Source organism: Engraulis encrasicolus, chromosome 9 (assembly GCF_034702125.1).
Source record: "Engraulis encrasicolus isolate BLACKSEA-1 chromosome 9, IST_EnEncr_1.0, whole genome shotgun sequence".
Lineage (NCBI taxonomy): Eukaryota > Metazoa > Chordata > Actinopteri > Clupeiformes > Engraulidae > Engraulis > Engraulis encrasicolus.
The window spans coordinates 15,603,429-15,622,462 of record NC_085865.1 but is presented as its reverse complement, the minus strand read 5'-3'; the positions used below and the strand labels follow the sequence as shown (position 1 = coordinate 15,622,462).

At 43.3% G+C, this 19,034-nt stretch overlaps 1 protein-coding gene across 1 annotated transcript in view; it reads left to right on the top strand.

Annotated features, from left to right (window-relative positions):
• LOC134456119 (contactin-associated protein-like 2) overlaps positions 1-19,034 on the top strand; it is a 293,385-nt gene that overhangs the window by 115,091 nt on the left and 159,260 nt on the right. The window contains exons 4-6 of the mRNA XM_063207552.1: positions 7,914-8,061; positions 12,556-12,759; positions 14,785-14,969. Of these exons, the coding sequence (XP_063063622.1) occupies positions 7,914-8,061; positions 12,556-12,759; positions 14,785-14,969 (537 nt within the window). The remainder of the gene's footprint in view (positions 1-7,913; positions 8,062-12,555; positions 12,760-14,784; positions 14,970-19,034) is intronic.

The window sequence follows — 19,034 nt, the reverse complement described above, 5'->3', positions numbered from 1 at the left end:
TGCTGTTTGCATACAATATTTTCCATCTCTCTCTCTCTCTCTCTCTCTCTCTCTCTCTCTCTCTCTCTCTCTCTCTCTCTCTCTCTCTCTCTCTCTCTCTCTCTCTCTCTCTCTCTCTCTCTCTCTCTCTCTCTCTCTCTCTCTCTCTCTCCCTAAGTGCCCTCTTTCTTGCTTGCTTTCTTTCTTTCATTCCCTATCTTGTAATGTGTTGGATGTGCCAAAGACTCACATACAGTACAGGCCAAAAGTGTGGACTCACCTTCTCATTTATTTTTTTCTCTTTATTTTTGGTGCTATTTACAGAACATAGTACATTTTCAGGGAGGGCATCAAAACTCTTCTTTTAGCACATGTATAATTATGTGCTTAACAAACAAAATGAAAAAAATATAAAAATAAAAACAATTCTTTTTTTAAAAAAATCAAGAAATGCCAAACAGTGACGTCAACACAGCAAGACTTGGGGCCCCCGCACATTTCAACAAGCTTATTTTTCAGTCTATTTTCAAGTAAAAACACCCAGTCAATCAAGTCTATCTTAATTTGTACAAGCAATACAAGAACGATTTTCTTGATCTGATAATGGGTGGTGATAACTTGGTCAAACATAGCTGGTTATCTAGGTGAAACAGTGGTACAAAAAGTAAAAGTGACATCTCCAAGTAACTGGCTGTGACTCAATATCAGATCAAGAAAATGTCTGTAAAATGCTTGTATTGGCAAGTATTTAAAACTAGGTTTTAGGTCTCAAAATACGAATTCTACAATTCTAGTGAGTTATTGGAGGACTTTACCATTCAGTTAAGATCGACATGACTGACTGGGCATTTTTACTTGAAAATAGACAAAAAATAAGCTTATTGAAATGTGTGGGGCCATCAGTTGAGCAGTGTTGACGTCAGGTGGATAGACAGCTGACATTGCTTCTAGACAACAGCTAGAATTATATTTTTTGGTAAGCACATAATTCTACATGTGTTCATGCACAGTTTTGATGCCCTCCATGAAAATCCACAATGAAAATCCACGAAAATAAAGAGAATGCATAAATGAGAAGGTGAGTCCACACTTTTGGCCTGTACTGTATATATATATAAACCGTATAGAAAACCTTGACGAAAATCTCCCCATGTTTGATTTCTTGGCAGGCAGCAGTGAGCATAGAAGCTACACACACACACACACGCATACGCAAACGCACACGCACACACTCACACACTACACAGTCCGCCTCACTGCCTGTGCCACCATCAGTCTAGCAGAAGTCTGATTGAGTGGAGGAGACAGTATCTCTGTAAGCCCTAATAGGTGACCTGAAGCGGGTAAAAGAAAAGGCTCTGTCTCTGGCGGCCCCTGTAAGTGCAGTAGAGGGATAATGATCTCCCTCAGACAGCCATCCAGACCAGGCCCTGGCTCTTTACTCCCTCAGACAGCCTTCCAGCCCAGGTGAAAAACCCATATACTTAAAGTGTACTTTTTTTGACCGTACTTAGTACAAAGTGTACTATTTTCGGCGATTTAAAGTGCGCTTCATTGCACTATTAGTGCGCTGAAGCACTACTAAAGCAGTACTTCAGCACACTTGCAGCACACTGAGGGTGCTAAATTGGCACCGCTTTTGGACAACTTTAAGTGCACTACAAGCATACTTTTGAAAGTATGCTCCAAACACGCTTTTCATGCATTCGTATGGCATTAATAGTGTGCTTCAGTACACTTCTATAACATTTTATTGTTACTAGAAGTACAATAAAAGTATATTACCTTCATGCTTCTTTGGACTACATTGGAACATTTTAAGTCTGTAAAAAGTATATCATATTACGTATTGTAAATATATAACAGGTATGCTTGAAGTATATTTACAGTACACTCCCAAGTACAACGAATAATATAAATGTAATACTACAATCCATGCTGGTCCTCTGAGCTTGTACATTACACACAGCCACAAGACACAGTAGTGATACAGTATGCATGCCTAGCACGACTGACATTTACAATCATTGCATTGATACAATGATTTCAGATACACATTTCACTTTATTTCATTCTTGTTCCACCTTCCTGCAGTTGATCATTTGAATTGATCACTAATGGTGACCCTTGATTCTTTGTTTGAACAACTAGTTCCAACTTACCTCTCACCATGACAACATGGGAAGTGTGAGCCTATATATACCAGAACATATACGTGACCATCATAATGACGGTGGGAACATGGCCATTTTTTGTGTACCACTTTAAAATTTTAAAACTCCTACAATAAACGCAGAATATAACAATGAGTAATATTTTCATGCAAACCAAAGATATTCCTTAGAGGTAAATGGATTTCTGTTTGAGAAATTTAGCTCCAAGAAGTGCATTGCATGATGGTACATGCATGATGGTGCATGATGGGTAAATGAACTTTGTGTAAGCACACTTTGAATATACTTGGGTGAAGTACAATCATGGTGCACTTAGAAAAAGTGTACTTGCAATATGTTAAAGCGATTTACTTTAAAGCGCACTATAGAAAATCACACTTCAAAGACATTTGGGTGAAGTGTAATCATATTGCACTTTTAAAAAGTACAATTGCAATATGTTATTAAAAAATACACTTTTAGTAAGTTCACTATTAGAACACTATTAGTATATTCCTCTAAATACACTTTAGCCAAACATCTTCGAAGTACACTTGAAGTATGGTTCGCTAAGTGTACTTTCTTTGAGAGCAACTTAATTACATCTAATTTTAAGTACACTTTAAATAAGCATATTGTAAACATACTTTTTCTTAGCACAAAAAGCACAAGTGCACTTTTAACATGCTAAGTAAACTTTAGTCATGCTTTTATTGTACTAAATTGAACCACTTTTTCACCTGGGAGACCAGGCCCTGGCTCTTTACTCCCTTTGGCAGCTAACTACAGCTAACTCTCCCCTCTTTAACCCCCCCCCCACACACACACACACACACACACACACACACACACACACACACACACACACACACACACACACACACACACACACACACACACACACACACACACACACACACACACACACACACACCCCTCTCTCTCTCTCTCTCTCTCTCTCTCTCTCTCTCTCTCTCTCTCTCTCTCTCTCTGTTAAACCTAAGACCATGAATTGGCAGAGATGGTGTTAAATAATAAAATGTAATCGTAGGCCTGCTGTGTCATCTCTTAGCATGTTAAATAATTGCCTCATCTGCTTTCCCTGCACACCTAATGGGATGTGCTGTACTTATTTAAAGGTAGTAGCATCAGCTTTGTGCATACAACACATCCACAACACGTAATGCATAACATATTACTTACAGGCACCAGCTATGGCAGCCTGGTGGTATGTATGTCACTGTCCATCATGGCCATGCATTTCTCCCCTCAGGCATACGAGAGAGAGAGAGAGAGAGAGAGAAAGAGAGAGAGAGAGAGAGAGAGAGAGAGAGAGAGAGAGAGAGAGAGAGAGAGAGAGAGAGAGAGAGAGCTACTGATGATGCTATTTCTCCATAGAATGACAAAAGAACTGGAACAGACGCGTTTCTTTTCTTCATTTATTCTGTGGCCATGCAAAGTCCCTCTTGACTGAATCCTCTGGGATCATCATCTTGTTTTTCTCTGATGAAATAGGGTTGCTGGAATGAAAGAGAAAGACAGACAGACAGAGAGACACACAATGCAAAAAGCCCAGGCAGCTCCTTTGCTTAATAGCCATTGTTTTTCTGTCGTAAGCAGTGGTGATGTGTTGTTAAATCTGGATGACTGGTCTGCCTGTCATAGATGTTGTGGTGTTGAGGAGATTTGAGCGGAGGGCAGAGACCCTCATTATGCTTGAACTTTCAATGACAAAGACCTTCCCCTGTGAAGCTGTTGATCTCCAATCAGCACTTACAATCCCCAGTAGGCACCATCATTGCCATTAGCTGTTCACAACAATTCAAGGGATATATAGTCTCTCCCAACCGTATCTCACTCATTTCGTGAAGTATTCACAAAAAAAAAACAGATGAATTTTCGTGGTGCATTCACGTTATTGCCTGCCTTTCGTAAACTCTTCACGAAAATAATAGATTAATTTTCACGCTGCCTATTCACTTGAATTGCCCGACTGTTGCCTAGCGACCCACTAGTTTGATGCCCTTTCGGTAGCCTACCGTCACATGGTAATCAAACATTTCAAACAAGCAATTTAGGGTTAGGTTTAGGGTCAAGGTTAGGGTTAAGGTTAGGGTTAAGGTTAGGGTTAGGTTTAGGGTTAAGTAGGGTTAAGGTTAGGGTTAGGTTTAGGTTTAGGTTTAGGTTTAGGGGACATAAGGCGTAAGTACCGAAAGGGCGTCGAATTAGTGAGTCCCGAGTGTATCAGCAGTGTTCTGTCAGCACCCCCTCCCCGCCCCTGCAGACGTTTGGATAACCATAGCAGCAGTGGGGCAATTCAAGTGAATAGGCAGCGTGAAAATTAATCTATTTTTTTCGTGAAGACTTTACGAAAGGCGTGAGATAGGGCTCTCTCTCCTACTATCTTCCCACCTTTGACTTTGAACTTTCAAGGTGTTTTCAACGTTTTGAAGATGTCAACACAGTATGCTCACCATTCATATAAGTCTGCCATCACAATTCTCTCGACAAAGTCATTAAAAGGAGACAGAAAAGAAAGGCCTTACTGAAGACAGACTCTGAATTCTTGTCACAAAAGTGGCAGCAGCATTAATTATTCTGTGGGAATCCAATTACATTACATTACATTACACTTAGCTGACACTTTCATTTATCCAAAGCGACTTACAACTATTATTTTTCAGGGTATTCGTTACAGTCCCTGGAACAATGTGGGGTTGGGTGCCTTGCTCAGGGGCACTTCAGCCATGGATGGAGATGTAGGGAGAGGTCAGGGGGATTCGAACGGGCAACTCCTAGATTGAAAGACCAAGTCTCTAACCACTAGGCCACGGCTGCCCCTAAACCAATAAATGTAGAACGGCTGATAGTTATGGCTGGCTGTAAACGACGCGGTTATCTCAGTTTAGCCCTTTGTGTTTTAAAATTGTGAAGCTGCTCGGTTAAGCAACACGGCAGACAGTTAAGCTCTCAGGGTGCTGTACCATTTGGCCAGCTAATTACATACTTGATGACTGTTTAGGTTCCCCTCTCCACTCTACTCCAACACACACACACACACACACACACACACACACACACACAGACACACACACACACACACACACACACACACACACACACACACACACACACACACACACACACACACACACACACACACACACACACACACACACACACACACACACACACACACACACACACCTCCCACTATTTATGGACCCCAAAACTTCTAGTAGGTGTATATGTAGACTTCTGACGAGTGGGCAGTGCTTTGTATGAGTGATACAAGGTAACAGCAGTGTTTCTGAAGCACAATACAGCAATAATTCAGCCAGGTGCTTCCTTTCCATTTACTCAGATGAAGCAAATGGGAGAAATTAGTCAGGTGAGACCATAATGTAGAACAATATTTCCTCACATCCTTCTTGAAGGCAACCATTCTACACATCTATTAAAAGGTCAACATGTCCCAGAGGTGTAATGGAATAGGACGGTTCCCAATCTGCAAGCCATTGAGGCTAAAGTGTCCTGAGCCACAAGACATTCAGCAAACATTGAGGTCATGTCCGCATCACACACAGGAACCCACATCGGCCAATTGTGTCCTGTCAAGAAAAAAAAGCACTTCAATTATCTTAAGTATGGTCCTGCTCCTTCTAAGCCCCACACTCACTCACTTTTGGTGGTTATTTAATAATCCACATGGCTCTGGTCTCTGAGGTGCTCCAATGCTTATCTCTCTCCACACACATGTTCTGGGCCCTCAATCTCCAAAACCTTCTTTCCTCCTCCTCTCCTCACACCTACTCTCTCTCCTCTCTTCTCAATCTAAGCAATAGCAGGCTATAGCAGGTGGCTGTCTATTTTCCTACCACATCTGACGACTGGCTTCCCACTTCCCAAGGCCTGGCTGGCAGTTGAGGTGTGGAGGAGATGAGAGGAGAGGGGAGAAGGGTTAAGATGGGGGGGCATGCAGAGGAGTGGAAGAGAGGAGGGGGAAAGAGATGAAAGATCTTTGCATCTCTCCATCCTCCAAGCTTGCTGGCTTGTGAGGGCATTGAAAACTGTTGGGGAAGAGAGGAGTAAAAATGAGGAAAGGAGAAGAGAGGAAAGGAGATATCTTGGTATCTCTCCGTCTGTATTGTCACCTCTTGCCTGCACTGACTTCTGAGAACATCTGACAGTCGGCCATCCAAAGCCTGGCATGGGGAGCAGGAAAGTGGGAGAGAAAGTGGAGGTAAAGGTGGAGGGAGGTGCAATGGAGAAGAGAAGAGAAGAGAAGAGAAGAGAAGAGAAGAGAAGAGAAGAGAAGAGAAGAGAAGAGAAGAGAAGAGAAGAGAAGAGAAGAGAAGCGCTGATATCATCCTATCTCTGTATTTTCCCACTGTATGGTCTCCATGGCTGCTGACCTCCCATGACCTATGTATACACTGCTTTCAGTGTACAAATCCTCAGCTCACAGTCTTGCTGTGTCCTTTTTGTGAACTTCAAAGACAGACAAAAGCCAGGCAATGACTTGTGGGGGGCAAATGGTGAAAGAGAGCTTTTGTTTATCTTTTTTTGTGCTTCAGTTTTTGTGTCTTGACGCTTGGGGGTAGTGGTTGTGTTTCTGGATACAGTACTTCAGAAAAGTGTTAACTATTGTCAGTGCCATAAGGCAGATGTCCATTAGCATTTTCAGACACGCACTTCACTGGGCTGACCACAAGCATTCTATTTGGCTCAGTGCCAGTCTCTGAAGAAGCCCCTTTCCCCAGATTGAGCTCAAGTAATTAATAGCTGATTACAGCACCCAGAGGAGTCAAAGACTCAAACAAAACCCTTGGTGCTACTGCAGCCAAATAGATGGAAACAGCTCAGCTCAGTTGCGGTTTGAGTATTAGGGAGTAAAACAGAGGTGGTAATAGATTCTGAATATCAATGGATGATTAAAAAATATAGATGAATATTGAAATAAGTTCAGTTCAAACTTCAACATTTAGCATTATCAACAACACTGCAGTAGAAAAGTGCTGCTAGTGAATACAGTACCTGTCCCTGCTTCTACTTCTGAAAACATGTAACATGTACAAATCAATATACTCCATCCTCCAACTCCCATTGTCATTGTGACACAGCACTCCACAGCACACAAGTGAACACTGCACACAACGAAATTGCATTTATGCCTCACCCGTGCAAGGGGGCAGCCCTCAGTGGCGCCCCATGGGGAGCAGTGCGGTGGGACGGTACCATGCTCAGGGTACCTCAGTCATGGAGGAGGATGGGGGAGAGCACTGGTTGATTACTCCCCCCACCAACCTGGCGGGTCGGGAGTCGAACCGGCAACCTCTGGGATGCAAGTCTGACGCCCTAACCGCTCACCCATGACTGCCCTTACATATACATGTGAGAGTCAGAAGCGTGAGATGTGCTGCTGAACAGATACACTCTCTTTTCATTTGGGATCAGTAAAGTATCTCTACACTGTACACTCCCACTGTATCGGCTCTTCTGAGATGTTCAATGTGTGATGGTGATATTCCCGTTGGGTGTATTTCAATTCAGGCGTTCAAAAGCAACTTCAAGCTTCAAATTCCAAGCAACGCAAAGAGTGTGATGCAGCATCATGTCTGTATTTACAGTAGGCCTATGTAACCTCTTGTAACAAAGTCACCTGTTTTGATCTCCATAGGCATTCACAGACATTTCCAAAACAGACAGAGTGGTGTTGACATGTCATTAGTATGTGTGAATAACCTCCTGTAACAAAGTCACATGTTTGTGTCTCCACAGGCGTTTACAGGGAACTCCAACACAGAGAGTGTAGTGCGGCACGACCTTCAGCACATCCTTGTGGCCCGCTACCTCCGCTTCCTGCCTCTGGATTGGAGCATAGAGGGACGCATTGGCCTGCGCATCGAGATCTATGGCTGTGCCTACTGTAAGTCCAACTGTCTGGATGTCTTTCTTACCCCTTTTCTAAGGCTTTTTAAAGTACATTTTTAATTAAGTGTAGTTTACAAACTCTGAGTACAGTTGTACCAAAATAGTTGAGTATATAGTGAAGCGACGAGTTGAAGTGTTACTGAAGTTTCTCATTATAATGTCTGGAATGTATGCTTAATAAAAACATGCACTAGTGTAACATGAACGTTCTGATATGCAGATCATCTCTTTCGTGAAGCAAATAAGCACCTCAGATAAAATTGATTTTGGGTACCTGTTGATATACAATGACTGCAAAAATATCATAATAACCGGGATGGGACCTTGTTAAATGCCCCTAACCAATAATATGTTTTATCAAATCTGATTTGATAACAAATTTCAATTAAAGATTGAAATGACATTCAAATAAATTACTTTATTTGAATGACATGTGTGAACATGACTTGACAGTAATGGAATTTCCCTCCATGAAGATTATTCCCTTATCGAATTCTGGCCAGAGTGGAGGGATAAGGAGGTTTGGAGATTGCTTCCTCGCTTCAAATTCATTTTTCAAAAATCTATTTGGTCATTCCCTCAAGCATGCTTCTCCCCACATCAAAGCAAACCTATATTGCAATGCATTTCTTTTCAGACGCATAAAAAAATAATACAGTCATGCCAGCCGCACATCTTCCTACATGGCGTTGACTCTTGAAGAAGCGAGAAAGTACACAAAACTGACTTGTGAATATTTACAAATGTTTGCGTTCTATGACAGATATGGATGGGACCTGCTCAGATCTGTATCATCCCTCAAAGCGACTGTGTGTCAGATATGCATCCTTCCTCAAAATCATCTTTGCACTCTTGACAGCCCGTGGATGCTGGTGATAATTTTCTAGTTAGGGAGCGTCGCGTTCTTACTCAGAGGGCCGTGGGATGCCCTGCTTCCCCCAGCTACCACATCTCCAACCCTCCACTCCTCCTCTCAGCTCTCCCCATGTGCCGCCTGATCCATGGCAGTGATAAAGATGGACTGCCGTTTCCAATTGGATTAAAAAATGTAGTATCAATAGTATCAGTGCCGCTCTCAAATCCACCCTCCCACTGTACGGTATCTCTCACTCTCTCTGTGTCTCTGCTCCCTCTGTCTCTCATTCTCTCTCCCTGTCTATTTTATCGACCTCACTTCTCCTGAGTGCGTGTGCGTGTGCGTGTGTGGAGTGACCCTGTATGAACCTATTGATACCAGACACATCCACAGTCAGAAAAAGTTCCCACCTGACTGGCTTGCTGGCGTGTAGACTGTGGGCAATATTACTGTATTTCTCTTCTGATCCCTGTGCACTGTGCCCTATACGTGTTAAGTGGCAATCTGGAAGTCTTCCACTCTTTGCCTGACACTGCTGGAGATTTGGTGTGTCAGTGCCTGGATACAAAAATCTAATGCCGTGTCCAGACCAAGAGCGAACTACGCTGCCTGATAGCGTGGGTGGCAGAAGAAGTTTCGCCTTGAATTCGCTGTATTCGCTCGAGACACAGCATTGACATGTTTGATTCAGCTAATCACATAACGACTCTGGCTTTTGACAGCCTGGGACATTCGGAGATATGAACGTTCCGATTGGTTTTCGCCGAACAGCGTCAGAGCGAATTTGCCTGCGATTAGATTTAGTTTAATCGTCAAAATTCGCTCTGGTAGCGCAAGAAGCTTCGCTCCTGGCGAATTCGCTTTGGTAGCGCAGGTCGCGTGCCCTCCATAGAGAAATAATGACTTCCGTCGCTTCGTTTGCTCCGTTCGCTCCTGGTCTGTACGGCATAAGTGTTTAGACAAAGAACACAATGATCTTTTATTTAGACCTGGCATCATGTGGCAGCCAGTCTGCTTTGGCAATGAGATTGCTGCTTGATGAAAGACTGAGAGAACCATTTGTCCTCGTTACTGTGCCTACACACAGAAGCATACTGTTCTCTTGGTGTGTGTGTGTGTGTGTGTGCGCGTGTGCGTGCGCGTGCGTGCACATGCATGTGTGTGTGTGTGCCAGTGTGCGGGCATGCATGCGCACGCATGTATGTGTCTGTGTTTGTGTTTTGTGTGCATGTCTCTGTGTCTGTGTATGTGTCTGCCGGTCTATTGCAGAAATTCACAACAGCTTTTTCAAACCAGTCAGTCCACAAATGTAAACAAATATTTGTTTAACAATGTAAACTAGAATGGGCACTCGGTAGAGCGCAAACCTTCGCCTACGCCACTTATTTTTTTCTGGCCATCTTCAGAGTGTGGGGCATAACATTCTCCAAATGTTGGTGTTAGTTTCATTTAAATCGGACCGGAATATCGTAATATTACATTTTTGGCCCAGTCTTGACCTCTTATTCAATTCAGCATGCACACGTTGTTCTAGCATATAGTGCTTGGCAAAGAAAAAACGTTTTTGACCTTTTCGTGACCTTGACCTTGAGCTTTGACCCAATCACTCCCAAAAAGTAATCGATTGTTCCTTGGGTCATGACCAATCATCCCAGTAAATTTCATGAAAATCGGCGCAATTTACGTTTTTGACCTTTTCGTGACCTTGACCTTGACCTTTGACCCAATCACTCCCAAAAAGTAATCGATTGTTCGTTGGGTCATGACCAATCATCCTAGTCAATTTCATAAAAATCGGCTCAATTTACGTTGTTGACCTTTTCGTGACCTTGACCTTTGACCCAATCACTCCCAAAAACTATTCGATTGTTCCTTGGGTCATGACCAATCATCCCACTAAATTTCATAAAAATCGGCTCAATTTACGTTTTTGACCTTTTCGTAACCTTGACCTTTGACCTTTGACCCAATCACTCCCAAAAACTAATCGATTGTTCCTTGGGTCATGACCAATCATCCCACTAAATTTCATAAAAATCGGCTCAGTTCTGTCTGAGTTATACGAAGTACAAACAAACATTTTGACCTTGACCTTTGACCCAATCACTCCCAAAAACTAATCGATTGTTCCTTGGGTCATGACCAATCATCCCACTAAATTTCATAAAAATCGGCTCAGTTCTGACTGAGTTATACGAAGTACAAACAAACAAACAGACATATTCACAAATAAATACACGGCGGGCAAAACATAACCTTCTGGCGAAGGTAATAATAATTAGTAATGTACCACCTGAACATATACTTGAGGTTTTTAATTATCTTCAATTAATATTCAATTCTTTCAATTCAATTCAATAACTCACTTGTAATTCAAATTAAAGATGATAAAATATTGACAGTAACTTACATGCCCCAATGTCTGTTGTGCCTTTTGTTCACAATCAAATCAGTTGCTGCTTTCTATCAAAGCTAATAGCTATATTGCCAATACCAACAGATGGGATGAGATCCTTTGCAAGTCAGCAAGTCTTTTGAAATTGCTATCATCAGAGATTTATGAGTTATGACCTTCAAAACTTTCCAATATCTATCACTTGGCCAATTGCTACAACACCACAGCCAGGGGTAAATAATGCAGGCAGATGCAGGCAGGCAATAACACTCTAGGGGTAAATAACAGTCTGGAGAAGGATGTCTGATGGGAGGGAAAAGCTGTAAAACTTTAATGCGAACATGCAGTTTACACGTATCAATCAGTGTGTGGAGACAGGGGTCAACACTCTCCTGCCTCTGAGCCGTATGGGAAGAGGGCTTTGTCAGCAGGTGGGAATGGCCAGCAATTTCCCCAAACATCACACTACCGTTTATCAAGAGCTTCCAGACCAGACCTAGATACTTTATCTGAGAATAAGAGCAGCTCTGCACTTTTACAGGGAGCCAGGCAATCTCCAAGCCGTTCACTCAACTCATCATTTACCTAAAATGGACGTGACATCCCAATCGCTTGTGCCGCCTCCCACACACACATAGACCGCAGTTCTCAACATTCCTCCTCAAGTTCTGAACCAAGTCACAACTGCGGCTCTGTTTTTTTTTCGCTGAGTCTACTTTCTTCTTTCCCTCTCTAATGGGCCTGTCAGCATATTTCTGTATTCCTTTTTCTCGCTCGCTCGCTCGCTCTCGATTTCGTCTGATTTTCTTGCTCTTTTCATGCTCTCATTGGTTGTGCTGTGAGAAAAGTCCATTTTAACCTAATTTCCTAAAACAACGAAAGAATGAAGAATGAATTGTTTTTTTTTTGCCAATGGCTTTTCTTTGTGATGGCTAATGCCTGATGTGTATACAGCATGGGCTTGTTCGTCCCTGTTTGTATGTTTCATGCTTGTCACTCCATTTCCTATGATGCTCCACTGACTCAGAGTGCTTCACCCCTGATTACAATTGCCACTTATATAGAATATTAACCCCACACACTATCTGTATGCACTCTGCCTGATGAGGGTCCCAGTAACAATAAAGCTATTTTGCCCAAGACCTCAAGTGTGCAGATTTTCTCCTTTTTGGACTGAAAAAATGTTGACAGCACTATTGCATCCTCACTCCTCTCTTGTCTCTTCTTCTTGTCATCAGGGTCGGATGTGATTAACTTTGACGGCCAGGGAGTGATCTCCTACCGCTTCAAGATGAAGAAGATGAAGATCCTGAAGGACGTCATCTCGCTCAAGTTCAAGACGTCGGAGAGCGAGGGCGTCATCCTGCACGGAGAGGGCCAGCAGGGAGACTACATCACACTGGAACTGAGGCAGGCCAAACTACTGCTGCAGATAAACCTGGGTATGTAGTATAAGATAAGATAAGACAAGACAAGACAAGACAAGACAAGACAAGACAAGACAAGACAAGACAAGATAAGATAAAAGCTTTATTGTCTGTAACACATGAAACAGAACATTGTCTTTGGTGTGGCTCATTCTCACAGACATTAGACAAGACTTGACAAAACAGGGACATAACAAGACAAGACAATACATGTATGTCGAGGCTGGTCATTGTTCATCTTTTGTTGAGTAGGGCTACTGCTGAGGGGATGAAGGATCTTCTAATATCTGTTTTGGAGCATTAGTGGAAAACTGAAGCGTCGACCTGATGGAAGCAGTTGGAAGGAGTGATGGAGGGGGTGAGAGTGGTCCTCTGTGATCATTTCAGCTTTCCTGATCACTGCACCAATGTACAGCTGAGATAGGGAGGTTTGAGGTGAGCCAGTCATTTTGATGACTTGGAAGTTTATTCTTTGGTCTAATGTCAATTAAGTTGTACCAGGAGGATATGTTGAAGGTAATAATAATTTTATTTGTATAGCACTGTGTCATACAAGGCATGTAACTCAAAGTGCTTAACAAATGGGAAAAAAAAACATTGTTAGAGATAGATTTAGAAGGAGAGGTATAGAGGAGAGGCAGAAAAAGCAGGAAGGCAGAGGAAGAAGAGATAGACAGAGAATGTAGAGTCATAAGGTCAACGTAGGTTAGGACCAGGATTCTTAGATGTGTAAGGTCCATAGTGGCTGGGTCTATCATAAGTCATAGATAGTCACACAGAGATTGGGCGCTCAGGTGCGGCCCCTGGTGGCATCAGGGGTGAGGAAAAACTCCCTTTCGCTTGATTCATAGTTTGTAAGGACTGATTCTATCAGAGAACGGTAGACTAGGGTCAGAATGTCCTTGCTGACTTGGAATGTCCAGAGTGTCCTTAGTAGGTGAAAGCGTTGCTGTGCTTTTTAAAAAATTGAGTCCACGTGCTGTGAGGACAGGGAGGTGTCCATTTCAGTGCCCAGGTACCGAAAAACTTCCACTTGCTCCACTGTCTTCCGTTGGATGGAGAGTGACTGGAACAGGGTTGATGTCTTGTCTCTGCCCCCACAGCATAGTTCCTTTGTCTTTGAGACATTCAGCTTTAAGGAAAGTTTAACAAACGTTTGGCTCAGGTTGTTAACTACCTCTTGGTAGCGAGTTGGAGCATCAGGGTCATATGTGCCACTAAGGCAATGTCATCTGCATATTTAAAAAGTGCCATACCTTCCCCATGACACACAATGTTGTTTGTGTACACAGAGAAGACGATAGGGGATAAAACACAACCTTGAGGAAGGTGTACACACACACACACACACACACACACACACACACACACACACACACACACACACACACACACACACACACACACACACACACACACACACACACACACACACACACACACACACACACACACACACACACACACACACACACACGCCTATCACTGCAGGTGTCAGACGGTGCTGTCAGGGTCTGGATGATGTGCCAGGCTGAGGAGCAGCAGCTTAGCCCACTAAGGCTCTCTGGAACTGGGCTGCAGTGTGGCCGCAGGGCCCCTGCTATGGATTAGTGGAGTGGTAGTCTGTAGTGCTGTACTGGGGCTTGGTACTTGGTCTTACTGCTACTGCCATGGTAGGCTGCAGTGTGGTGTGTGTGTGAAGACAGACTGTACTGAGGGTTTGTGTCTGAGTTTTTTGGTGCAATTTTGTTAATGGGGGGGGGGGGGGGTAGCATGAAAACATCTCAATATTTATAACTTTTATGGGTGAGTAATGCTTCACCTCGAGTTGCCAATGTACACTGAAATGCAGACAAACTCAGCATGGCAAGAATATCCACGCACTTCAGATATTCAGCTTTTGTGCTAAAGATTAAAATAGTCAATGTCATTGTTGAAGTTTAAAATAGTCAATATTGTTGTTAAAAGGTGTACGGCTTGATCCTTGATGACACTGTCCTGTTTCTGTTTATGTGTTTGTGTCTGCTGTTTGCACCACAGGCAGCAATCAGCACGGCTCGATCCTCGGCCACACGTCAGTTACCAGCGGCAGTCTCCTTGACGACCACCACTGGCACTCGGTGGTTATCGAGCGCTACAGACGCAACGTCAACTTCACACTGGACCAGCACACACAACACTTCAGGACCAACGGGGAGTTCGACCACCTGGACCTGGACTACGAGGTAAGAGAGGAGGAAGTGTGTGTGTGTGTTTGTGTGTGTGTGTGCGTGTGTGTGTCTGTGCGTGTGTGTGTGTGTGTGTGTGTGTGTGTGTGTGTGTGTGTGTGTGTGTGTGTGTGTGTGTGTGTGTGTGTGTGTGTGTGTGTGTGTGTGTGTGTGTGTGTGTGTGTGTGTGTGTCTGTGTCTGTGTTATTCTGCATGATTGTGTGTGTGTGTGTGTGTGTGTGTGTGTGTGTGTGTGTGTGTGTGTGTGTGTGTGTGTGTGTGTGTGTGTGTGTGTGTGTGTGTGTGTGTGTGTGTGTGTGTGTGTGTGTGTGTGCGCGCGTGCGTTTGTGCTTGTGTGTGAATGTGTGTTTTGGTTAGGGAATAACGGAGTCTCATAAGTAGTAGTTGATGATACACCGCGCTCTTCCGTGTGGTGCGTCTCCCGTTGAATAACTTTGAAGGTGAAAAAGTGGATCGCACTCGGGTTCTTCTTTTCTTCTTTTTTATTTTTTTATTTACATAGCAGCAGAAGTGTAGACAAACGTTTCGGCTGTTGCCTTCGTCAGTGTCTCATCTTACTAAGCTACTTCCTGAGTTTTATCTAGGCGTCTCCTTAGCTCACCTGTTGCTGATTGGGGATGACGCAGTGCGCGCTCCAAAGCATCAGGCCTGAAAGCCGTTCATTAATTGGAGCGCCCATCGCGCCACCTCCTGGACCAGCACAGATAAGTCTACAAAAACAATAGAGATGTATTTTTAACAACATGCGAACAAAAAGCCATACATATACATATGGTTAAGTCAACAAGGCTAAATCTCATAACACATAAAAACAGAAGCAGGCACCGGAAAGAACATGAAAAAACATTAGAGGAAAGGTGATAAATCAAAGTCTTCGTTCATGCCCCCTGGCGACATGGATTGGAGACAATGTATCCAAAATGCCTCTCTCTTGAGAAGCATTCTGTCTACATTGCCCCCTCTCCGAGGTGTTTGAATTTGTTCAATCCCTATACATGTCAAGTCTCCAAGGGTATGATTATGTTCAATAAAATGTCTTGCGACCGGGGACGTTATGTCTCCCCGTCGTATGGCGGATTTATGCTCACTAAGTCTTGTTTTTAAAGCTCGCATAGTTTTCCCTACGTAAGACAGATGACAGGGGCATTGCAAAATGTATATTACTCTCTGTGAAGAGCATGTTATTAAAGAGTGAATTTTATGTTCCTTTCCTGTGTGGTTGTTTTTAAATTTGTTAACTTTCTGGATATGAGGACAGGCCGCGCAATTCCTGCATGGAAAGCACCCTTTGATAAAGGATGGCTTCTTTTGACGCACTATGTCAGACCTTATCAGCAGGTTGCTCAGGTTGCTAGCTCTTTTATAGGTAAAAAGAGGGCGGTGCGTAAACGTATTCTTAAGCAAGGGGTCCGTCGCCAAAATGTACCAATGTGAATTGACTATCGTTTTAATGCGTCCCGATATGTTGTTAAATGTGAGTGCGTAATTGACTGAAAACGGGCGCTTCTGTTTTTTAGAGCCAGCCAATAGGCGTGATCTCTGCGATGCTTTGGCCCAGAGCCATTTAATAACAGAGTTGCGCAAACCGGGGACCAGGAAGTCGGTTGGTGATGTGATTCGCGTAGATTAAAATGTTTCTTAACAGTAAACTTCTGTTCGTTGGAAACTAACACAGAACCATCACATACCAAACAAAGATTAAGTACAAACAAATTACATTACCTTTACCACATTTTCTGTGTTCTACGGCCACCTACTGGAACTAAGTAACTTCTAATAGAACTAAAGTCAATGGGGATTTCCATGTTAACGCTCCGTGAGGCTCCATGAGAGCCGCCATTGCTGTGGAAAGATTGGTCCATAGAGGTCTATGGGAGTGGCGTAACTCTGATATTAGATGGCTCTGCTTTGGCCTTATTATACGCTGTGGAGAGCCACTCCTCGGGATAGCCCCGTGAACGAAATCGATCCAGTAGGGCTTTAGACTGTATGTCAAATTCATCATCGGTATCGCATATACGTCGGATTCTATATAACTGACTCAGCGGCAATGAGCGTTTTAATGGCGTGGGGTGATGACTGTCAGCGCTCAATAATGTATTCTTATCAGTCTCTTTACGGAACACTGTAGATGAAATACGCATATTTTGTTTAGAGATCAGCACGTCCAAAAAGTGTATCTCATTTTGGTTCTTCTCCATTGTAAATGTAATTGTGTCTAGTCGAGAGTTTAGGAAGGTGATGAACTCTAGTAACTCCTTCTCGTTACCCCCCCAGATCATAAAACAGTCATCTATGTATCTCAACCAGTACTTTATAAGGTGACTAAATGGGTTGTTGTAAACAAAATCCCGTTCGAATTTCCCCATGAATAAATTTGCGTAACTTGGTGCCAGTGGGGTACCCATGGCAGTGCCTTGGATTTGTAAATAGTAATCATTTTCAAACAGAAAGTAATTGTGTGTAAGGATGAATTTAGTCAAGTTTGTAATCAAGTGATGGGGTATCTCGGAAGGTGTTTCACTGATGAAGTAGTCTAAAGCATTTAAACCATCTCTGTGGGGAATGGAGGTATACAGGGAAGACACATCCAGAGTCACCAGCCAATCTTTCGCATCGACATTCTTTAGAGTTCTTAGTTTGTTCAGCAAATCGGTAGTGTCTTTTAAGTATGATGGCAGGCTTCTCACAAGAGGTTGTAGATGATAGTCCACGAAAACGGATGCTTTTTCAGTTAGAGAGTCAATGCCAGATACTATAGGGCGGTATGGGGGGTCAGTCACCGACTTGTGTATTTTGGGCAGAGCACATAATAGTGGTGTGACCGGGTGCTCGTTGGTCAAGAACTTTGCTTCGTGCTCGGACAGTTCCTTCGTGGTCAACCCCTGTTGTATTATCGTGTTCAGTTTTTCTTTGTATGACTGGATTGGGTTTAAAGACAGTCTCTTGTAACAAGTGCCATCGTCGAGCATGGTTTTAATTTTTTGGATGTATGTTGTGGTGTCCTGTACGACTATCCCTCCCCCTTTGTCCGATTTCTGAATAATGATGGAGTTATCGTCCTGTAATGTCTTTAGAGCTTCTCGCTGGGACAGTGTTAGGTTGCTTTTGCGCTCTGTTCGGAGCGTGTTGCTGTCTTCCAGTGCAGAGTCAATGTCCTGTTCTACCAGCCGGCAGAATGTGTTGACAGACGAATTTTGAATTTGAGGTGTGAAAGTACTTTTTTGTTTAAATCTTGGTTTACGTGGTAGATCTGCATTCTCCTGGGTGCTGCCGAAAAAACTTTTTAGTTTGATATTTCTGAGGAATTTAAACAGTTCGACTTTTACAGTAAAGGAGTCTATCCGTGGAGATGGAACAAACGACAGACCTTTTTCAAGAACGGATACTTGTTCATCTCTAAGGGATTTTTTTGGAGATGTTGAATACTAGTGGTTCTTTGTCTTCTTGGATTGGTGGAGCGTTGAAGTTAATTTCCCTCGTCCTCTTCCCCCGTGCGCCTCGCCTGGTTGGCCGCGTTCGTGCACCCTGCCTTTTGAGTTGCTTCTCAGGTGCCGTTGGGGTTCCAAAAAAGCCATCGTGGAAGATGCCACGGATGAAGATGATGGAGTGTGGCGTTGGCCTGGTTTGCGCGAGCCCATCTGGGGTCGTGGTCTCTCAGGTCTGCGTGACAGCCATTTGTAGACGTTGTTCTCTTTGTAGTCCAGGGTATCTCGCCGGAATTTGCGAAGTTTGAATTTCAGTAGGTCCTGTCGTAGAGTTTCAACTTGTTCATCCAGTAATAACGGAGTCTCATAAAACACTGGAACATGACCAGAGGCAACACTGAGGCCAAACATAACCTGAGGCCAAACACAGACGGCACCTGACAGTCAGAATAGCCCACAGACCAGCCCAGTTATCTACTAGTCCCATCACACCAGAACAACAACCAGACTGGGAGTAAAAAACATGGATCAAAACATTCTTCAATTTAAGGGTTTCTAAAGAAAGCATAGTATTTGTTTACCCATCCTCAAGGTTACATTGTTTTGTTTTTTCCTCAACTTCTGGAACAAAATC